Source organism: Somniosus microcephalus, chromosome 14 (assembly GCF_052327205.1).
Source record: "Somniosus microcephalus isolate GS21.2 chromosome 14, FLI_Smic_1.0, whole genome shotgun sequence".
Taxonomy (NCBI): Eukaryota; Metazoa; Chordata; class Chondrichthyes; order Squaliformes; family Somniosidae; genus Somniosus; species Somniosus microcephalus.
This window is the reverse complement of record NC_141000.1, coordinates 29,178,029-29,200,671: the sequence shown is the minus strand read 5'-3', so window position 1 is coordinate 29,200,671 and position 22,643 is coordinate 29,178,029. Positions and strand designations below refer to the sequence as shown.

General features: G+C 45.3%; 1 protein-coding gene across 2 annotated transcripts in view; it reads right to left on the bottom strand.

Annotated features, from left to right (window-relative positions):
• Positions 1-364: 364 nt before the first annotated feature.
• Positions 365-22,643, bottom strand: part of cab39l (calcium binding protein 39-like) — an 89,877-nt gene continuing 67,598 nt past the window's right edge. For both annotated transcript variants that reach the window (XM_086006440.1, XM_086006441.1), the window contains exons 9-10: positions 8,863-9,006; positions 365-1,905 (exon numbers count right to left, since the gene is read on the bottom strand). In XM_086006440.1, coding sequence (XP_085862566.1) covers positions 1,717-1,905; positions 8,863-9,006 — 333 coding nt within the window. In that variant the 3' untranslated portion in view covers positions 365-1,716. The remainder of the gene's footprint in view (positions 1,906-8,862; positions 9,007-22,643) is intronic.

Genomic DNA, 22,643 nt, shown 5'->3' with positions numbered 1-22,643 from the left:
GGTCAGACCAGAATAGGATCATTTGAATCCCTCCAATCAAACAACTTGCATCATATAAGGAGAATCGTCACTTGAGTGAGGCACTGGAGGATGGCTGTTGCCCATGGAACTGTAACCTAGCATGAGTCCAGTGCTGTGAGAGGAGGGCAGAATTTATTTAAGATTGAGAACAACCTGCCAACACTCTCAGCTTCGTGAGGAAGGGGGGGAAGTGTTAAAAAAGAGGGGAATAAAGGAGGTAAGAGAGGATGAGATTGGCAAAAGATTAAGTGATGCCTTAAAATTGAAGGGAAATACTACACTGTTTGCTCACATTACTACACATCCTCTGATACAATATAAAATCACCATAACGGACCAGAACTGTAGTCTTAATAAACAAGTTTTCTTTTTAATTTTTCAACTATGTCCACACAAATGTTGTATAGTTATTCACCAGTGGAATAAACAATTTATCAATTTAATCTGAAGTATTCTCTATATAATTTTCTTCAGTAATAACTGCCTTAGTAAGGCTGGTACAATGTTTCACAACTTCATAGTAGCAGTACAGAAAGAATTCCCCCAAACCATCTGATTTTGAAGTGTAAAAAAAAAACACGATTAGCAATTTATAGAATTAATGACCTCTCTAAATAATACAGAATCCATGTTACATCTTTAAATGAAATTGAGTGAAACAGTTTTGGCATACAGCATAAATCATTTAAAACAAAAAAAAACAAATTAAGCTTTTCATAAGTTTAATATCTTTTATTTAAAAAGTACTCAAATTAGGCTGTATGCGATTTTGTGAAAAGTTGACCATCAGAGCAGTTACTTCTAACTGCAGCCGTACAGTGTAATAAGTATTCATTGAATGCAACCATGTATGTACAATTACACGTTTTGGAAAGAAAAACGATATGTGCAACCACAAAATTAAATTACAGCTCGAACCCTGCCAAGTAAATAAAAAAAATGATTGGGACATGGTTTCATTTTTATACTTATTAAAGAAAATATTCACCAATCATTCTTTATCTGCTTTATGCTGACCTGTTCACAATAAAAATTGTGTACCAATATAAATGAGTAGGTTTACAGGGATAGACATAGGGTGTCTGCTCTTGAAGCTTAGCTAGGTTAAATACCTTAGTCTCTAGTTAATCTAATATAGGGCTAATATGGTGGGTGCTTTTCCGTGGAATCACGTCGGAGATTTAGGAAGCCCATTCTTAAAGCTAATCAGAGATCATCTCAAAAGAAGCAAGCTCTGCGCACTTACCATTGTGAACAGGTAGTACTGCAGACTTTCCCTAATCCATAGTGATAAACTTACTCAAAATAAAAAATAACCTAATTTACACAGTAATACAGTAGCAAGTGAAATCAAAGCCATTGAGGCCATAACCAACTCACCAATAGCACGCCAACCCAGCCATGGTTACCTGAAAATTTAAAACAACTAGCAGGGCAAAGAATCACTGCTACTGTACAAGTATGTAAACTCCTAACTCCACATACAACCATAGATGTAGGAGGAAAAAAACCTAATATACAGGCACTCTGAAAGACAATATGCATGAATAAAATTAGTTTTATTGTATATAAATATTAGAAGTGAGTTACTGTTACTACACAATCCCTTCCCTACAAAGAAATGTAATCAAATTGTATACAGGTGCGGCAAATAGTTAAAGCTCCATCCATAGACGCTGCTTCTAACCAAATGTGTTAGGACTGTTGAGGCGCTGGTCTTTTCAAATCCCTGATCTGTTTGATCAAATAGGACTTCTCGTCATTAAACTGGTCATCATCTGTTCTGTCTGCCTGGAACTGACTGAGGAACTCTATCAGTTTGGTCTGGTTTTTCAACAGGATGTCCAGGATGGGCTGTGTTTTATTGGGATTTGCCACAAAAACCTAGAGAGGGCAAAGAGAGAGATAAACATGCAAGTTATTCATAAATGAGGCAAATTCAGCTGATGTCCGGGTCTCATGTATACCATTTTAATCTTCTTCCTACCGTGGCATCAAATCGTGCCCTCCTCACCCATTCATTTCTTCTAATTTTTTTAATAAATGTTTCACAAAATCTTGATTTGCTGCACGAACTGGGAATTTAATGAACTAAACACAGGGACTTATTTGTCTAGCAGCTTGCAGCTTCCTTAACTCATCACACCCCCTAGTTCTTGTGGTTTAGCGCAAACTGTTCACATCCACTCGGTTCATTTCCTTCTTTATTTTAAAACTTTGGGTGAGGATGGTAATACAATGAAGCTCGAGGCTATCGGAAGACAAAGGGGTTTCATTTCCTCTGGTAGGACACTGGGCAATGGACACAACAAACAGAACAGCAAGCAGCTTTGCACCAACAATTTAACCAGTGGGCCCGCAGCACAGGAAATCAAACCCTCGCACCACACTCTACAACACATCGGGGCTGCAGAATAAAGTTCCAGCTAGAATAAAATTACTTTCAGCTGTCCGGTCACCAAGAGGGTTTCCTGCTTTGTTACGGCAGACTTGCAGTGGTATTTATGTGGGACTCTGGTCAATTCTCATGAAAGGAAGACAATTTTTTCAGTTTTTCTGCTACAGTTATTTTCAATAAAGACATATAGGAGTTTTCAGAATATAAAACTAAGCAACAGAGAGTTTAAGCGAAAAACACTTATGTTGACATTGACTGAAATATCAGGATCATGAATGCATTATCCTTTCACAAGATAGTTAGATTTCAATTAGATATGTTCCAAGCACAAAAAGCTCAATTGGCCCGAGACACTAGATCAGATGAAGTGGGCCAGTCCCCAGTCATACTTCCCATCTCAGAGGGAAGCAAAACTGGCAGATGCAGCATTTCTCCGAAGGAATGCACCTTCCATCAGTGCCTCAGCGGGTGCTGCATTGATGATAGCAGTCCAGACACCCTGTTGCTGTAAAATGTAAACATGCAAGATGTTGTTGTCAAACTGTGGCAATTAGTGACCAAACTAAGGGGGGGGGGGAAAAGAGGGCGAAGAAAAAAAAAAAGAGTAATCGCTACGAAGGCCAACATACCATTTGCCTTCTTAACCGCCTGCTTTACCTGCATGCTTACCTTCAGCGACTGGTGCCCAAGGACACCCAGGTCTCGTTGCACTTCCCCTTCTCCCAGTCTATTGCCATTCAGATAATAATCTGCCTTCCTGTTTTTGACACCAAAGTGGATAACCTCGCATTTATCCACGTTATATTGCATCTGCCATGCTTCTGCCCAATCACCCAACCTGTCCAAATCATACTGGAGTTTCTCGGCATCCTCCTCACAGCACACATGCCCACCCAGCTTTGTGTCGTCTGCAAACTTGGAGATATTACATCTAGTTCCCTTGTCTAGATCATTAATATATATTGTGAATAGCTGGGGTCCAAGGACCGATCCCCGTGGTACCCCACTAGTCACTGCCTGCCACTCGGAACAAGAGCCGTTTATTCCAACTCTTTGCTTTGTCTGCCAACCAGTTCTCTATCCAAGTCAATACCTTGCCCCAAATCCCATGTGCCTTAAATTTACACGCTAATCTCTTATGCGGGACCTTATCGAAAGCCTTTTGAAAGTCCAAATACACCACATCCACTGGTTCTCCCTTATCTATTTTACCAGTTACATCCTCAAAAAATTCCAGTAGATTAGTCAAGCACGATTTACCTTTTGTAAATCCATGATGACTTTGTCCGATCCGGTCACTGTTTTCCAAGTGCTATTACATCTTTTATAATGGACTCCAGCATTTCCCCACTACCGATGTCAGGCTTACCGGTCTGTAATTCCCCATTTTCTCTCTACCACCTTTTTTGAATAGTGGGGTAACATTAGCTACCCTCCAATCCATGGGTACTGTTCCAGATTCCATCAAATGTTGGAAGATGATCAGCAATGCATCTACTATTTCTAGGGCCACTTCCTTAAGTACCCTAGGACGTAGATTATCAGGCCCTGGGGATTTATCGGCCTTCAATCCCGTCAATTTCCCTAACACCATTTCCCTACAAATACTGATTTTTTTCAGTTCCTCCCTTTCATCAGACCCTATGTTCCCTGACATCTCTGGGAGGTTATTTGTGTCCTCCTTTGTGAAGACAGAACCAAAATATGTATTTAATTGGTCTGCCATTTCTTTGTTCCCCATTATAAATTCCCCTGATGCTGACTGCAAGGGACCTACGCTTGACTTCACCAATCTTTTTCTCTTCACATATCTATAAAAGCTTTTACAGTCAGTTTTTATGTTTCCTGCAAGCTTACTCTCATATTCTATTCTCCCCTTAATTAATCCCTTTGTCCTCCTTTGTTGAATCCTAAACTGCTCCCAATCCTCAGGATTATTGCTTTTTCTGGCCAACTCCTCAACCGTGGAAAGATATAAATAAAAATCAGAAACTCTATATCTTAGCTCATGAAGATAAAAATCATACTGTGGTTTGTGGCTAGTGACAAACAAGTTCTTGCCTCCGCCCACTGGATGTTTCTGATGCACAGTTTTTTCCATCATCCCCACTAGATTCTGGTGTAACTCACTCCCATCACTGGTTATGACAATGGATCTGAAGAGTGCTTTGCACTTTCACTAATTGCAAGATTGAAGAAAGGTTTCTTTCCAGGGCAATGCAGGCATGCTATCGCTTTCTATTTGATGGTTAAAAACAGTAACAGGAAGCAGCATCTACTCCAATACAGTCCAGTTTTATCTCTGTGAAACAAATATTTGTGAAGCCATTTTTACAAGTAGTTGTTATGAAACAATTGATTTTTTTTTGCACTAACTGCTCCTACATTAGGTGGATTTCGGGTGCACTGTCCCATTTAATATGAGCAACAACTTGACTGAATTGTCCCAGCCCCAGTTGAATAAAGGATATGCAGACTTGCATTACACAAAAACTGAACGAAATGAGAAACTCCTGAAAGGTCACATGCTCAGAGAGATTTGATCTCTGCTAAGGAGCATGGGTGAAGAGGATTTTGTTGCTTGCTTTACCAATGCTTTGGTTTTAATTTTACAACTTTGGTTTTCTCAGAAACCTTGGGGGTTTCAAAACAAAATACACCTAAGTATAACCCTAACAAATTAGCTCCTGCATCAAAGCTAAATAATGATTTGGGAAGAACTCCCATTGAAGGATCTTACATGCTGTTTAATGTAAAATGAACAAATAGAGACAACTCCACCCTGAGTTTATAGGCAATACACATAACCAACCATTGTTTGCTGCAAGCATTTAATACACTGGGGAACTGAACATTAAGCTGAGCGTGAAACATTATTTAGAAACAATTATAGCTGGAGATTGCCTACAGCTCAAATAGTTTTATTCTATACATAATACAACTAGATTTTAATAAAAACCCTGTGTGTCAGCAGGTCCAGGGAATTTGTGTCCTAACTCGCACCAAGTCTCGTTCACCCATCATTCCTGGGCTCGCTGACCTACATTGGCTCCCGGTTAAACGATGCCTCAAGCGTTACAATTGTTTTCAAATCCTTCCATGGCCACGCCCTTTCCTATCTTTAACTCCCTCCAGCTCTACAACCCTCCAAGATATTGTGCTCCTCTAATTCTGGCCTCTAGTGCATCCCCAATTTTAATCACTCCACCATTGGCGGCTGTGCCTTCAGCTGCCAAGGCCCGAAGCTCTGGAATTCCCTCCCTAAACCTCTCCGCCTCTCTAACTCGCTTTCCTCCTTTAAGACGCCCCTTAAAACCTACTTCTTTCTGTCCCAATATCTCCTTATGTGGCTCAGTGTCAAATTTTGTTTAATACAGGAAACTTTGTGATATCCGGCACCGACGGGACCGAACTGTTGCCGTCCCATCAAAACTGCCGGACAAACCAGCGGTAATGTTAAAACATACGGAGCTTTTGAGCTCCGTATCTAGCAACAAACCCTGTTACAGCTTCTAAACAGTCGGCCGTAGCTTGCAAGCGTCTCTGTAGCTAAGCAACAGCTTTAGCTAGACCTTGCAGAGCCTGACTGGTGAAAAAAAAGCAACGAAAAGAAAAAAACTTACTGAACCGACTCCTGAATTTTGCCAGTGGATCGAACATTCCGAACAGTTAACCTCCGGATAAACCAAAGTTTCCTGTATATGTTAAAGGTGCTATATAAATACAAGTTGGAAATACTCAGCAGGTCAGGCAGCATATGTGGAGATAGAAACAGAGTTAATGTTTCAGGTCGATGACCTTTCGTCAGAACTGTTCTGACAAAAGGTCATCGACCTGAAACGTTAACTTTGCTTCTCGCTCCACAGATGCCGTGTGACCTGCTGAGTATTTCCTGCATTTTCCGTTTTTATTTCAGATTTCCAGCAACCGCAGTATTTTGCTTTTTTATATAAATAAAAGTTTTTGTTTCTTGGCTTCCAAGCCTTTAAACAAAAAAAAAATTAAGCTCACAAACATTGAAATAAACCCGATTACAGGTATAAAAGCTACGTTGATACCAACTGAAATAAAATAAGCACCAAGACAATTCTACACAAAATTTACAAATTTCAAACACTTCACTTCTGCTCACCACATCGCCCCTTTATTCTCCTCTTTGCTCCATTCTCTCTCTCTTCTGTTACTATACCCTATTCTATATCTCAGTTCTTTTATAAAATGGAAGGAAAGATGTGCATTAGAAAAACTGGCCTCCGATTGGCAGAGATCCTGTTCTTCAGGCAATCTAGGACCAGATCAATTCAGGCATAATCCTGTAAGTGTTTAAGTATTTTTGAAGTGCAAATGCAGGATGGGTTGTCTCATTAGGAGCACAAGCAGCCCAAGCACACCCGGACGACACAAATTATCAGTAGCATTGCAGAGGTTAAGTCAATGCTATAAACACTGGGCAAACCCTGCTGCACGTATCCTGTCAGCACCAAGTTTTGTTAGCCCAACATCTGGGTGGATTTTGATAAGAGTAGATGGGGAGAAATGGATTCCACTGGCAGGAATGTCAGTAGCCAGAGGGGACAGATTTAAGATAATTGGCCAAGAATCCAGGGGGAAAATTGAGAGACATTTTTTACACAGCAAGTTATGATGATCTGGAATGCAGTGCCTGAAAGAGTGGTAGAAGCACATTCAGTAGTAACTTTCAAAAATGGAATTGGATATATACTTGAAAAGAAAAAATTTGCAGGGCTACGGGGAAAGAGCATGAGAGTGGGACTAATTGGATAGCTCTTTCAAAGAGCCGGTACAAACACAATAGGCCAAATGGCCTCCTTCTGCGCTATATGCTTCTATCTCCCATCCTTGCTGATCTACAATGGCTCCCCAGCACCCAGTGCCTCATGTTTAAATCCCTCCATGGCCTCCACCCAACCACCACAGCATCCTCCAGCCCTATAACCTGGCCCGAACTCTCCATTCCAGACACCGGCCTCTTGCGCATCTCCCCCCCGCGCACCCCCCCCGCTGCCCATTCTCCTTCCCCCTCATTGGCAGCAAGGCCTTCAGTCACCTGTCTCCTACTCTCTGGAGCCCACTCCCTAAATCCCACTGCCTCTCCACATTCTCCTTTAAAAAAAAAACCTCCTTGGGATCCATATTTTTAACCAAATCTTTGATCTTTCCTGCTCTCCTCTCTCCAGGTTTACTGTCCGTTTCCCTTGACGCACTGGTGAAGCATTTAAGGTGCTTTTTACATTAAAGCACTGTATAAATGGAAGTCGCTTTAAAGAGAAGTAATCACAGAATCAGTAACACAAATGAAAGGGCAGGAAGAAACTCACTCAATTAATTATCCCATTAAGTGGTGCAACAAGCCTGTGCTGGCCAGAGGAATTGATCAAGTGTGAAAACCAAACCCCATTTCTTATTGTACACAAGAGGCCTAATTATACATTCTCTTCATACTTGGAAGAGCAGAGGTGGACAAAACTAAAACCTGTTGATAGTTGTTTTTTTTATAAATGGTTTCAACGAAGGTGCTATTACTGAGGTGTGGCTCTAAGGCATCATTCCACTTTCTCACCCAGCGGGTCATTTTCCATAGGCAGCGAGTGTCAGCAGGTTACTTGACCGGGAGGGAGGGCACACACATCACAGCGGAGCCCAACCTTGATCTCACAACGTCCAAGCCTGCATTTTCAGCTTCATAATCAGATAGTGTAAACTCTGATTTTCCCCTTCCCCCAATCAAGGGTACACGGACAATTGCCGATGCCCTCGCCAAGTCAGGTGACTGCGAATTAAGCCCCTGACTTTCTGGTCTGCATGGCACAGTGCTACAGCAGACAGTAGCTTTATCCATTAGGCCACCAGAATACCCCAGTGATCGACTATTACCAGCCCACTTAACAACAAAGTGCATTTATATAGCGCCTTTAATGTAGTAAAATATCTGAAGGCTTTTCAGACGAGTGTTATCAGTCAAAAATTTACACTGAGTCAAACATTAGGACAGGTGACTAAATGCTTGGTCAGAGAGGTAGGCTTTAAGAAGCATCTTAAAGGAGGAGCGCGCGAGGTGGAGAGCGGAAATTTCAGAACTTCAGGCCTAGACAGCTGAAAAGCAATCAGCTGGAATCATTACAAATTTATTAGTGGCAAAACTACAGTATCCTGTAACTGGTAATCCTCTGCAACAGTAATGCCTTGGTGGAATGTTTCAAACCTAGCGACCATGGATAGCTGGATGCTTGGTACATCTCGCCTGTATGAACTCAATGGGATGCATTCAAGTGATAACAAAATTAAATAGTCTGACGCAATTAAAAAAACCACAGGAATTAGGTTTTTGATGCGACAAGTAATAATTTAAAAATCTATTAGTAGATTAAAATGCATCTATTGTGGGCCCTTGTCTTTTTAAAAAAAAAATCATAGCCACTCACCTTGAATACATGAAATGCCTCAAACTGGATATTCCTACTTTGGTCCCTTAAGAGATTCATCATGAGCTTGAGATTTTCAGGTTTACTGATATACCTCGTCATAACTGTAAAATTGTGTCTGTCCAAAAGCAGCTCTCCTACAAGCTTGACAAGAAACAGATAGACCAAATGTCAAACAGTACACAACACAAATTCACAAGTTTATGGATCCATAATTTAACTTTCTTACACCCCGCGCCCCCCCCCAAACAAATAAAATAAAGTATATTTATATAGCAATAGTTCAGGACAAACTGGACCAATGGTGATAGCAAGGGTTAAAAAAAAAAATGACAAGTGTCCCAGCGAGTGATAAGTTTGTACAAAGCACTATAATAATAATAATCAACTTCATTGTCATTGTTAGTGCACAAGTGCAGTACAACGAAATGTAGGCTTGCGGCTCCCGAGAGTGTACATTTAGATTAAGACATTTAAACATTCAACATTCATTTGGCTTGTAATACATTAACATAACCATAATAAAGTGCATTGGCAGATGTGCAGGCTTTAGAGTTTATTTGTGGAGTTCAGTAGGATGACAGCCCTGGGAAAGAAGCTGTTCCTAAATCTGGTCGTACGGGTGCGCCCTTGAGTGCTGTGTACAGTTCTGGGCACCATACCACAGAGGTGTGCAGGGGGCTTCTTGGCCTTGGATGGAGTAGAGGAGCGCAACCAAGTTTGATGACTGGGATTGGTTACCTGTGTTATGAGAAAAGAATAAAAAAGATACCAGGGATGTGGCTTGCAGCTGATCTTATTGAGACATTTAAACACAAATTCTGTGGCAACAAGAGCAGGTCAGAGGCTGGGTATTCTGCAGCGAGTGTCTCGCCTCCTGACTCCCCAAAGCCTTTCCACCATCTACAAGGCACAAGTCAAGAGTGTGATGGAATACTCTCCACTTGCCTGGATGAGTGCAGCTCTTAACAACACTCCAGAAGTTCGACACCATCCAGGACAAAGCAGCCCGCTTGATTGGCACCCATCCACCACCTTAAACATTCACTCTCTCCACCGCCGGCGTACCGTGGCTGCAGTGTGTACCATCTACAGGATGCACTGCAGCAACTCGCCAAGGCTTCTTCGGCAGCACCTCCCAAACCCGCGACATCTACCACCTAGAAAGACAAGGGCAGCAGGCGCATGGGGCGCATGGGAACACCACCACCTCCAAGGTCCCCTCCAAGTCACACACCATTCCGACTTAGAAGTATATCGGCGATCCTTCATCGTCACTAGATCAAAATCCTGGAACTCCCTACCTAACAGCACTGTGGGAGTACCTTCACCACACGGACTGCAGCAGTTCAAGAAGGCGGCTCATCACCACCTTCTCAAGGGCAATTAGGGATGGGCAATAAATGCTGGCATTGCCAGCAACGCCCTGATCCCTTAAACAAAAAAACCTCCTACAGGAAACTGAAACTGGATGGTGCAGCAATGCTCAGTATGAAAAGAAGCTCTCGGCCAAAGGGACTAGAAATCATATGATAAAAGGCAATTACAAAGCTACGATATAACTAACTTCCTCACATAAAGGGTGATGACTAAGTGGAATAGCATAACCACGGAGTCAAAATGAGCAAAGAACATTATAGATTTCAAGAGAGTGATGTATACGTTTTTGGCAGACAGGGCTAAAGTTGGTAAGAAGTCTAACTTTTGAACCACTCCGATGGACGGAAGCGATCTTTTCCAGAACTGTACGGCTCTATGCTTGTAAGGAGATTATGACAAAATAGATTGCTAATGGCAAATAGAAAGGTGTGATAGGCTAAATGCATCATGGGTAACCACAGTTCCCTGTTTAATTGCCTTAGGCAGTCAGGGAGAATTTCCCAAAGTTTTTCCTGAAATTGACCAGTTTCCTCCCCTTACCCAGCAGTTAGCATTAGTGATGGAGGGGGTGGTGCACAAGTAACAGATAGGGAGAGCATCTATAGGCCCAATGGATGGACTTCAGTCTTTTCGTAGGTAGTATGTATGTATGTTGAATATACGCATGAATGAACGCTCTCTCTCTCTCTTCCCCCCAGTCGCTCTCTCTCTCTCTTCCCCCCAGTCGCTCTCTCTCTCTTCCCCCCCAGTCGCGCTCTCTCTCTCTTCCAACGGCCTCTATCTGCACTGTGGGGTTTGTGATTCTGTGAACAACAGGCCCTCGAAAAAGCCTCGGCACCGCCGGGCACTCCAGCTAGTATAGTATAAAACAACTAGTCAAATTTATTCCAAAGGAGCTTCACAGCTGATTCTATATGTTGGGAGGGATAACATGGTTGAACTGGTAGGACTTGAGAAGGCCAATCTAATGGCAGGGCCTCATTTGAATAAAACATCTCGGACTGCCACCTGACACCCGGCCAGATTCATTACCTGGCCAGCAGGACGGAGCACCGATTGGCCACAGTCGGGGACCAGTGGGAATGGTCCCCGGCAGTCAGTGGGTGAAGGGGTTGCAGTGCATTCGCGTTGGGTTTAGGGAGAGGCTTGGGGGGGGATTACCTTTTCACAGAGGGTGGGAGGGCTGGGATTTCCTTTTTGTGTTGCGATCGGGGGATGCCATGTCTGATGAAGATCAGGGGGGGATGCTGGGACTGGGGAGCCCCAAAGATTCCTTGAGGGGGTTTTGGGGGGGGGGGGGGGGGGGGGGGGAAACACTCCTGATCCTCCTTGTCCACAAGGAGTTCAAAGATAGGCAAAGTTTTGAAATTTACTGTGGCCTCTGCCGGGCAGCAACCAGCGCAGGACTCCTCCTGCGTTGACATTAAAAATGACGTTGTAGCGCCAATGACATCATTGGGCTGCGTCTTTTTAATCTTAAGTAGGCCCCCGCCTGCTTTTAATGGGAGTCTTGTCCAGGGCCTAATTCATCGCCGTAAATACTATGGCAATTGGGAGCGGCGTGTTGGACACGGGATTTTGATTTTTTAGGATTTTAACCCCTTGTCCGACCCTTTCCTGCCTGTCCGTGGGGGGTTGTTGTTGTTGTGAGGTTTAAAATAGAGGCCATTATGTCTGTGAGTGACAAAACTGGGATTACAGTTTCAGCTATGGTGTGAATGAGGTACAGGCGTAAATAGATGATGCTACACAGGTAGAAGTAAGTGGCTTTGGTGATGGCCAGATATGGGGTTTGAAACTCATCTTTGTATCAAACAGGACAGAGGGGCTGGAGACCATCTAGTGCAGCCTGAGAAAGCAGTCGGGGAGGGAGATGGAGTCAACGGCAAAGATTTGGTGCTTTCAGCAGCAGTTAAGTAGGCTTCAGTCTTTCCAGTGTTCAGCTTGAGGAAAAATTCTGGCTCATCCCCAAATTGACCACAGAGGAGTAGTCACAGAGGTGGTTATGGACTTTAGGGAAGTGGTGGAGAGATAATCACAGAATCACAGAAACCCCACAGTGCAGATAGAGGCCATTTCGGCCCATCGAGCCTGCACCGACACATATCCCACCCGATCCCCGTAACCCCTACACCAACACATATCCCACCCTATCCCCGTAACCCCACGTATTTAATCCCCCTAACACTAAGGGTCAATTTATCATAGCCAATCAACCTAACCCGCACATCTTTGGACTGTGGGAGGAAACCGGAGCACCCGGAGGAAACCCACTCAAACACGGGGAGAATGCTGGGTGTCAACTTACATATGGAAACTGACCCACGCCTATGGATATCGGCAAAGAGCAACAGTTAAGTGAGGAAAAGGAGGTGGTGAACGTGCGGAGGTGGAAGGAGAAGGGGAAGCCATTGCTGGCGATCTGCACAGGTAAGAGTGGGACTACATAAGGGGAGTCCCATGGATGGTGTGATTGACCTTAATGGAACGCCAAGTAGGAATAATAATGCACCATGGTCACAGTGGATATTGCTGGCGACTTTGACAGGGCTGGTCTCAATACAGTGGCTGTGTGGAAAGCAGACAAATAGAATTCAAAAGAAGTCATTGGGGTTTGAAATTAATTGAGTACTGAAGACATAAGACAAATAGTATATAGCACAATATAAAATGAACAGAAGATCTAAAAAAAAGTCTGCAAGGGAATAATTTACTCTTTGCAAGTTTCAGCCTTCTCCAGTTTAAGAAAAAAGCCTAGAAATTATTTCCTCCAATAGAGTGTCCTTTCAGTCTCCCTTTGTGATTTAGTCTCAACTATCACTAGTCTTATGTGGAGAATATAGAAATGTTTAGAGTTCTCGTGGACAAGCAATCATCCAAAAATCCCAACGTTAAACGGTCCTCTAGTCTAAACTCCTTGGAAGGTAGGGTAGTCAATCATAATCAAAGTAGCAATATTGTTTTGACGTGCGACAGTAGTGCAGAAGATCAACACACATTGTCTGAAATATTAGCTGCTTTAACACTTCATTGCCTGAAGACACATCTATAATTTTATTAAAAATCATTTCCTCACCATTTTTCCTATTATAAATTCCTATGTTCACATTTATAGTAAAAACTACCAATGTAAACTAGCCACGCTATAATTATACCCTCCCTACTGGAGATGCCACAGGAGCAGCAGACAGGAGGATAGCGTGACACATTTACATAGACAGTTTCCATTATAAATGTGGACAAAGAAATTTATAGTGGAATTATAAAAACAAGGACAGCATGCCTGACTTTAAAATGGGGACTGAATTACGTCTGTGTACCGTGATGTAATTATCCCATGGCTTCGAACTCTGCTTCATAGAATATCATAGAATGATACAGCACAGAAGGAAACATTTTGGCCCATCGTGCCTTTGCCAGCTCTTTGAAAAAGCTCTCCAATTAGTCCCACACCCCTGCTTTTTCCCCATAGCCGTGCAAATTTTCCCCCTTTAAGTATTTATCCTTTTGAAAGTCATTATTGAATCTGCTTCCACCACCCTTTCAGGCAGTGCATTCCAGATCATAACTCACTAAAACTTTTCCCCCTCATGTTGCCTCTGATACTTTTGCCAAATGTTTTAAATCTGTGTCCTCTGGTTACTGACCCATCTGCCACTGGAAACAGTTTCTCCTTATTTACTCTATCAAAATCCTTCATGATTTTGAACACCTCTATCAAATCTCCCATTAACCTTCTCTGCTTTAAAGAGAACACCACCAGTTTCTGTAGTCTCTCACCTGAAGATTACACTTGATCTCAACACCCTATGTGCAATGCTACGCGAGCGCGATTCATGATTGTCGAGAATAATCCAGTAACAATTTAAAGTACACAGTCTAATTGACCCTACATAAACTCCAACTCATTCACACTCATCTTAAATCGAACGTCAGGGAGATGTCAAGGAACCGTAAAACACCATGGTCACAGTCACAGAGGAGATCACTGGTGACTTTGACAGGGCTGGTCTCAATACAGTCATCTGCATCCTATCCCACACAAATTCCCACTCACCCATCACTGCTTTATCAACCTGCACTGGCTCCTCATTTCTCTGCGAATCATCAAGATCTTCATCAACACATCCTTCACTTACCTCACTCTTCCTCACCACTGCAATCTCCACCAGCCCTGTATTTCTGCTTGCACCCACCACTTCCTTCCAGGCTTCTAAATGGTCAGCTTGGTCCAGTTCGCAGCACTTGCCTTCGAGTCAGAGAGTTATGGATTCAAACTCATCTCAAATACTTAATCCTAGGCTGACATTTTAGTGCAGTATTGAGGGAGTGCTGAATTGTCAAAGGCACCATCTTTAAAATAAAGATCTATAACCAAGGCCCTGTCTGCCTGTTCCAGTGACTGTTAAAGATCCAATGGCACCATTTGAAGAGGAGCATGGAGTTCTCCTAGTGTCCTGGCCAGCATTCATCCCTGAACCATCACCGTCATTTATCTCTTTTGCTGGGTTCCCTACAGAACAGTGACAAGCTGTTATATAAATGCAAATTCTGTCTTTTCCAATTCTGGTTTGCTGAGCTTTTCCCCCTCTCTTCACACTGCCATCAGTGTCCAAATTTTCAACCATCTTGCCCCCACAACCAGAAACTCACGTTAATCCTCGCCCCTTGCTACATCTATCATCACCTTCAAAAGCTTCCTTAAAACCCCTCTGGTCACACTTTTAGCCAACCTCCTCTTAATAGTCCTTTGCTCCTGCTCGAGCTGGTCCCCCAACCGAAGTGGCTGGGGACATTTTGTTAAACAACTACCACTAGCATCTTTAATGTATCAGTTGCTTCACCTTTGCACTAACTTCACTTGTAGAAAATTCTTGCATGTGCACTGGCACAGTAAACTGCATTTCATAGCCCCCTTAATGTAATAAAATATCCCAAGGTGCTTCACGTAGGAGACACACAGACTGAACAGTGGAGTTGGTTGAAGGAACTCAAAAGGGCAAGTTTTAAAAGACAGGGAGGGAAGTAGCCAGGGTCAAGGGGCTGCTGAGAGCTCTGCCATGAAGTGAGGAATTTCCGAAGGGGGGAGGGGCACAGAATTGGAGGACCATAGGGCATGGGCTGAGATGTAGAGCTGAAGAAGATTGCAGAGAGGAAGTGGGAAAGACTATGGAGAGATTTGTAAACAAACTTCAATTGTGACTTGCGTATAAAAAAAGGCATAAACTGCAGCAGAAAACAAGAGTCAATGGAAGGAAATCAGATTCTGTACATCTAGACTTCTTTTACAGCAATAAGCAGGGAGTACTTCGAAATATCTTTAGGCAACACACTTTAAGGTACGACATGTTAAGCAAAATGCCCAGCTGTGTACAGACAAGAAAGTAAAAGCTATCTTGAGAACAAGTTCAACCTTCCAAAGTTTATCATATCTTATTTTACCCCACCCAACTACTATTTTCATGATCTTATCGTAGACATTCTTCAGGAGAGTTTTCACCAGACTCATTGGCAACCTCTCAAAGTACAGCAGGAAACAATGCCCAGCTATCTTCCTACATGCTGCATTAGGTAACCACATTACCTTCTTCTAATTCCTTAACATCCCTTCCCCCATCTCGCATCACTCCCTCATTACACCCAGCTATTTCTACTCAATGTCTTTATATTCTATCACCTCCCTGTTTTTCTCAATCTAGCATCTTCTTTACACTGTAGCCTTTCCTCTGACCCAATTTATTTTTATTTGTTCCTGGGATGTGGGGGTCACTGGCAAGGCCAGCATTTATTGCCCATCCCCAACTGCCCCCGAGAAGGTGCCATTTTGAACTGCTGCAGTCCTCCTGGTGAAGGTACTCCCACAGTGCTGTTAGGGAGGGAGCTCCAGGATTTTGATCCAGCGACGATGAAGGAACGGCAATATATTTCCAAGTCAGGATGGTGTGTAACTTGGAGGGGAACTTGCAGGTGATGGTGTTCCCATGTGCCTGCTGCCTGTGTCCTTCTAGGTGGTAGAGGTCGCAGGTTTGGGATGGTGTGTAACTCGGAGGTGAACTTACACTTGATGGTGTTCCCATGCGCCTCAAGTTTATGTAGGGTAGAATGTGGGAGGCCAGCCAAGAGTGCACTGGAATAGTCAAGTCTAGAGGTAACAAAGGCATGGATGAGGGTTTCAGCAGTGGACGAGCTGAGGCAAGGGCAGAGACGGGCGAGGTTATGGAGGTGGAAATAGGCGGTCTTCGTTATGTCGCGAATATGTGGTCAGAAGCTCATTTCAGGGTCAAATACAACACCAAGGTTGCGAACAGTGTGTTTCAGCCTCAGACAGATGTTAGGGAGAGGGATGGAGTCAGTGGCTAGGGAACGGAGTTTGTAGTGGGGACCGAAAACGGCGGCTTCGGTCTTCCCAATATTTAATTGGAGAAAATTTCTGTTCATCCAGAGTTGGATGTTGGACAAGCAGTCTGACAATTTAGAGACTGTGGCGGGGGTCGAGAGAAATGGTGGGGAGGTAGAGCTGGGTGTTATCAGCGTACATGCGGAAACTAATGCTGTGTTTTCGGATGATGTCGCCAAGGGGCAGCCCATTGATGAGAAATAGGAGGGGGCCAAAGATAGATCCTTGGGGGTCACCAGAGGCAACGATGTGGCAATGCGGGGGTGGGAAGAGAAGCCGTTGCAGGTGATTCTCTGGCTACAATTAGATAGATAAGAATGGAACCAGGCGAGTGCAGTCCCACCCAGCTGGACGGCGGTGGAGGCGCATTGGCGAACGATGGAGTGGTCAACCGTGTCTAAGGCTGCAGACAAGTCAAGGAGGACGAGGAGGGATAGTTTACCTTCGTCATATGGATGTCATTTGTGATTTTGACGAGAGCCGTTTCAGTACTGTGGCAAGGGCCGAAACCTGATTGGAGGGATTCAAACATGGAGTTGAGGGATAGATGGGCACGCATTTGGGAGGCGACAACACGTTCGGGAGGCGACAACACGTTCAAGAACTTGAGAGGAAAGGGAGGTTGGAGATGGGGGCGGTAGTTTGCAAGGACAGAGGGGTCAAGGGTTAGTTTTTTTTTTGAGAGGAGGTGATCGTGGCAGATTTGAGGGAGAGGGGGACAGTACCCGAGGAGAGAGAACCATTAACAAGGTCAGCTAACATGGGAGCCAGTAAAAGAAGTTGGATAGTCAGCAGTTTGGTGGAAATAGGGTCGAGGGAACAGGAAATGGGTCTCATGGACAAGCTGAGCACAGAGAGGTCATGAGGGGAGAGCGGAGAGAAACTGGAGAAAGATGAGAGTTCAGCGCAAGGGCAGGGAGGAACCTTAGAGGATGTTTGGCTCGGTGGGCTAGGGGAAGGAAGTGGCAGAGGCAGCTGAACAGATGGTCTCAATCTTAGAGACAAAGTAGTCCATGAGCGCCTCACACTTGTTGTCGGAGGCGAGGGTGGAGACGACAGGGGAGGGGGATTTAAGAAGAGAGTTAGCAGTGGAGAATAGAAGCTGGGGTTTATCTTTGCATTCTAAGAATGATTTTGGAAAAGTGAGCAATTTTGGCAGAAGAGAGAACACGATAATGCTTTATGTGGTCCAGCCAGATCTGGCTAAACCAGTTGTCCACCATATCCATTCATCTGCTTCCCTTCGACTTAAGGGAGTGAATAGGAGGGCTATACCGGGGGATAGGTCAGGGTGAAAGAAAGTAATTGTTTTAAGAGGGGCTAGGGCATCAAAGGTGGTGGTGAGGGTGTATTGAGCAGATCGGTAGCTGCGGAAATGTCATGGTGAATGGAGGGCCAAAGGCTGAACAGTTGGGATTTCACAAGTACAGCTGTAAGAGAGAGATGGGAGAGAGTTTTTTTCCAGGGATGGACACAGAAGGAAGTAGGGTTGGGTGGGGTGGAAGGAGGATGTGGGTGGAGAGCGATATGAGGAAATGGTCAGAGACGGCCTCATCTGCGATTGGCACGATGGGAGTAGCGAGGCCACGAGAGATGGCAAGGTCGAGGGGGTGGCCGTGAATATAGGTTGGGGAGCTTACATGGAGGGAGAGATTAAGGGAGGATAGGAGGCTGGTGAACTGAGAGAGAGCGCGAGCATGATGAACTGAGATGGAGGTTGTAATCACCAAGGATGATAAGTCGTTCGGTGCAGAGACTGAGGGAGGAAAGCAGTGAAGATATCTCGGTTATAACATTTTTATGGTGCTTGGGTGGGCGGTAGAGAACGTGAATTTTAAATGAGAGGGGGCTGGAATAAGTCGAGATGCTCAAAGGAGGAGAAAGTGCCAGAGGAGAAGGGGGACAAACCAAGTTGTGATTTGGTGATGAGAGCCACACCGCCACCACAGCGGTCTGAGCGGGACAAGTGGTGGAAGGTATAGCCAGGCAGGGAGGCTTCATTTAAGGGTAAGGTGTCATCACCCCTCAACCAAGTTTCCGTCAGGACCATGACGTCGATGTAATCATCCATGATAAGCTCATAGATGGCAAGGGCCTTGTTCGGATATTCTGGAGAGGGTCTGTGATGGCTGACACACTGCCAGCGTCCACAGGGTCAGCGCTTGGGGGGGGGGGGGGGGGGGCGGTGGTGAGTTGGACGGGGAGGGGATTGGCAGGATCAGCCCCCAGTGGGCACGCTGGGCAGGAAGGTCGGTGAGAGAGTAGGATGGGACAGTTGGGGTTGCTGCACGTAAGGAGGCAGCAATGAGTACCTCGATGGGCCCTTCGTAGAATGCCGAGGGGCAGAGAGGGAAGGTGCAGACTCTTCCAAGAGGGAATCAAGCCTGGGACGGCAGCAGGCAGGTCGAAGAGTAATGAAGGATTGGGGTAGGGATTTGGGAGGGCAGAGTATTTTTTTAAATTTTTAAAAAAAAATTCGTTTATGGGATGTGGGCATCGCAGGCAACGCCAGCATTTATTGCCCATCCCTAATTGCCCTCGAGATGGTGGTGGTGAGCCACCTTCTTGAACCGCTGCAATCCGTGTGTTGAAGGTACGCCCACAATGCTGTTAGGTAGGGAGTTCCAGGATTTTGACCCAGCGGCGATGAAGGATGATGTGTGACTTGATGGGGAACTTGGAGGTGGTGGTGTTCCGATGCGCCTGCTACCCTTGTCCTTCTAGGTGGAGGAGGTCACGGGTTTGGGAGATGCTGCCGAAGAAACCTTGGTGAGTTGCTGCAGTGCATCTTGTAGATGGTACACACTGTACGCTGGTGGTGGAGGGAGTGAATGTTCAAGGTGGTGGATGAGGTGTCAATCAAGCGGGCAGCTTTTTCCTGGATGGTATCGAACTTCTTGAGTGTTGTTGGAGCTGCACTCATCCAGGCAAGTGGAGAGTATTCCATCACCATCTTTACTTGTGCCTTGTAGATGGTAGAAAGGCTTTGGGGAGTCAGGTGAGAAACTTGCCACAGAATACCTAGCGTCTGACCTGCTCTTGTTCCACAGTATTTATGTGGCTGGTCCAGTTAAGTTTCTGGTCAATGGTTACCCCCAAGATGTTGATGGTGGGGGATTCGGCGATGGTAATGCCATTGAATGTCAAGGGGCGGTGGTTAGACTCTCGCTTGTTGGAGATGGTCATTGCCTGGCACTTCTGTGGCGCAAATGTTACCTGCCACTTATCAGCCCAAGCCTGAACGGCGTTCAGGTCTTGTTGCATGCGGGCATGGACTGCTTCATTATCTGAGGAGTTGTGAATGGCGCTGAACACTGTGCAGTCATCAGCAAACATCCCCATTTCTGACCTTATGTTGCAGGGAAGGTCATTGATGAAGCAGCTGAAGATGGTTGGGCCTAGGACACTGCCCTGAGGAAATCCTGCAGCGATGTCCTGGGGCTGTGATGATTGACCTTCAACCACCACAACCATCTTCCTTTGTGCTAGGTATGACTCCAGCCAGTGGCGAGTTTCTCCCCACCCACCACCACCCCCCCCCGCACCCGATTCCCATTGATTTCAGATTTACTAGGGCTCCTTGATGCCACACCCGGTCAAACGCTGCCTTGATGTCAAGGGCAGTCACTCTCACCTCACCTCTGGAATTCAGCTCCATTATCCATGTTTGGACCAAGGCTATAATGATGTCGGGAGCCGCGTGGTCCTGGCGGAACCCAAACTGGGCATCAGTGAGCAGGTTATTGGTGAGTAAGTGTTGCTTGGTAGCACTATTGATGGCACCTTCCATCACTTTACTGATAATTGAGAGTAGACTGATTAGGCGGTAATTGGTTGGATTGGATTTGTCCTGCTTTTTGTGGCCAGGACATACCTGGGCAGTTTTCCACATTTGTCAGATAGATGCCAGTGTTGTAGCTGTACTGGAACAGCTTGGCTAGAGGCACGGCTAGTTCTGGAGCACAAGTCTTCAGCACGACAGCCGGGATGTTGTCGGGGCCCATAGCCTTTGCTGTATCCAGTGTGCTCAGCCGTTTCTTGATATCACGTGGAGTGAATCGAATTGGCTGAAGACTGGCTTCTGTGATGGTGGGGACCTCAGGAGTAGGCCAATATGGATCATCCACTTGGCACTTCTAGCGGAAGATGTTTGCAAACACCTCAGCCTTGTCTTTTGCACTCATGCGCTGTGCTCCACCAACATTGAGGATTGGTATATTCATGGAGCCTCCTCCTCCAGTTAGTTGTTTAATGGTCCATCACCATTCACGACTGGATGCGGCAGGACTGCAGAGCTTTGATCTGATCCGCTGATTGTGGGATCGCTTAATCCCGTCTATAGCATGCTGCTTTCACTGTTTAGCATGCATGTAGTCCTGTGTTGCAGCTTCCCCAGGTTGGCACCTGATTTTTAGGTACGCCTGGTGCTGCTCCTGGCATGCTCTTCTACACTCCTTATTTATCCAGGGTTGGTCCCCTGGCTTGGTGGTAATGGTAGAGTGAGGGGTATGCTGGGCCATGAGGTTACAGATTGTGGTGGAATACAATTCTGCTGCTGCGGGTGGCCCACAGCGCCTCATGGATGCCGTTTTGAGCTGCTAGATCTGTTCTGAATCTATCCCATTTAGCACGGTGGTATTGCCACATAACACGATGGAGGTTGTCCTCAGTGTGAAGACAGGACTTAGTCTCCATAATGACTGCGCGGCGGTCAGTGCGACAGGTAGATTGGTGAGGACGAGGTCAAGTAGGTTTTTCCCTCGTGTTGGTTCTCTCACCACCTGTCGCAGGCCCAGGCTGGCAGTTATGTCCTTCAGGACTTGGCCAGCTCAGTCAGTAGTGGTGCTACCGAGCCACTCTTGGTGATGGACATTGAAGTTCTCCCACCCAGTGTACATTCTGTGCTCTTGTTACTCTTGGTGTTTCTTCCAAGTGGTGTTCAACATTGAGGAGTATTGATGCATCAGCTGAGGGAGGGCAGTAGGTGGTAATCAGCAGGAGGTTTCCTTGCCCATGCTTGATCTGAAGCCGTGAGACTTCATGGGGTCCGAGTATCCGAGAGAGGAGTGATGAAAGGAGGCATGACGACAGGAGAGCGCGGTTAGGGAGGGATCGAGAGAAAAAGGGGAGAAAAAGTGGAAAAGTATTGAATGGCTCGGGTCCGGAGTGGCAGCCAAAGTGCACACGCGAATGGACAGAGCAAAGCTCAGGTTACATAGGCCTGGTTAAATGTAGTAATTAATGGAATACATATTTCCTGGTAGCAGGGAATAGATTGAAGGCAATAGTAGGGAGACCCGGGTCAAAGTCAGAAGTCCCACGGAGGGACAAAGCTAATGCAAGCAGGATGGGGCCGGCACGGAGCATCGACGAACCACTGTCTAAAGCAGACGAGTGAAGTCCAGAAGCTATTTGAAGGATAGAGAGTTCGAGGATGGAGGTTGCCGCCGTGGGAATTAAATAATTCCTGCAGCATCGCCCGACTCTGACCCTGCCTCAGCTCATCTGCTGCTGAAACCCTCCTCCATGCCTTTGTTGCCTCTAGAGTGGACTATTCCAATGCTCTCCTGGTCAGCCTCCCATCTTCCACCCTACATAAACTTGTGCTCATCCAAAGCTCTGCTGCCCAAGTCCCGTTCACCCATCTCCCCTGTGCTCGCTGACCTATATTGGCTTCTGGTTAAGCAATGGCTCGATTTCAAAATTCTCATCCTTGTTTCCAAATCCCCCCCATGGCCTTGTCCCTCCCTGTCTCTGTAATCTCCTCCAGCTTCACAACCCCCTCCAAGATATCTGCGCTCCTCCAATTCTGTCCTCTTGAGCACCAGATTATAATTGCTCAACCTTTGATGGCCGTGCCTCCTGTTGCCTAGGCCCTAAACTCGAATTCCCTTCCTAAACAGCTCTGCCTATTGAACTCTCTTTCCTCCTTTAAGACACTCCTTAAAACCTACCTCTGACTAAGCTTTTGGTCACCTGCCCTAATTTCTCCTTATAATACTTC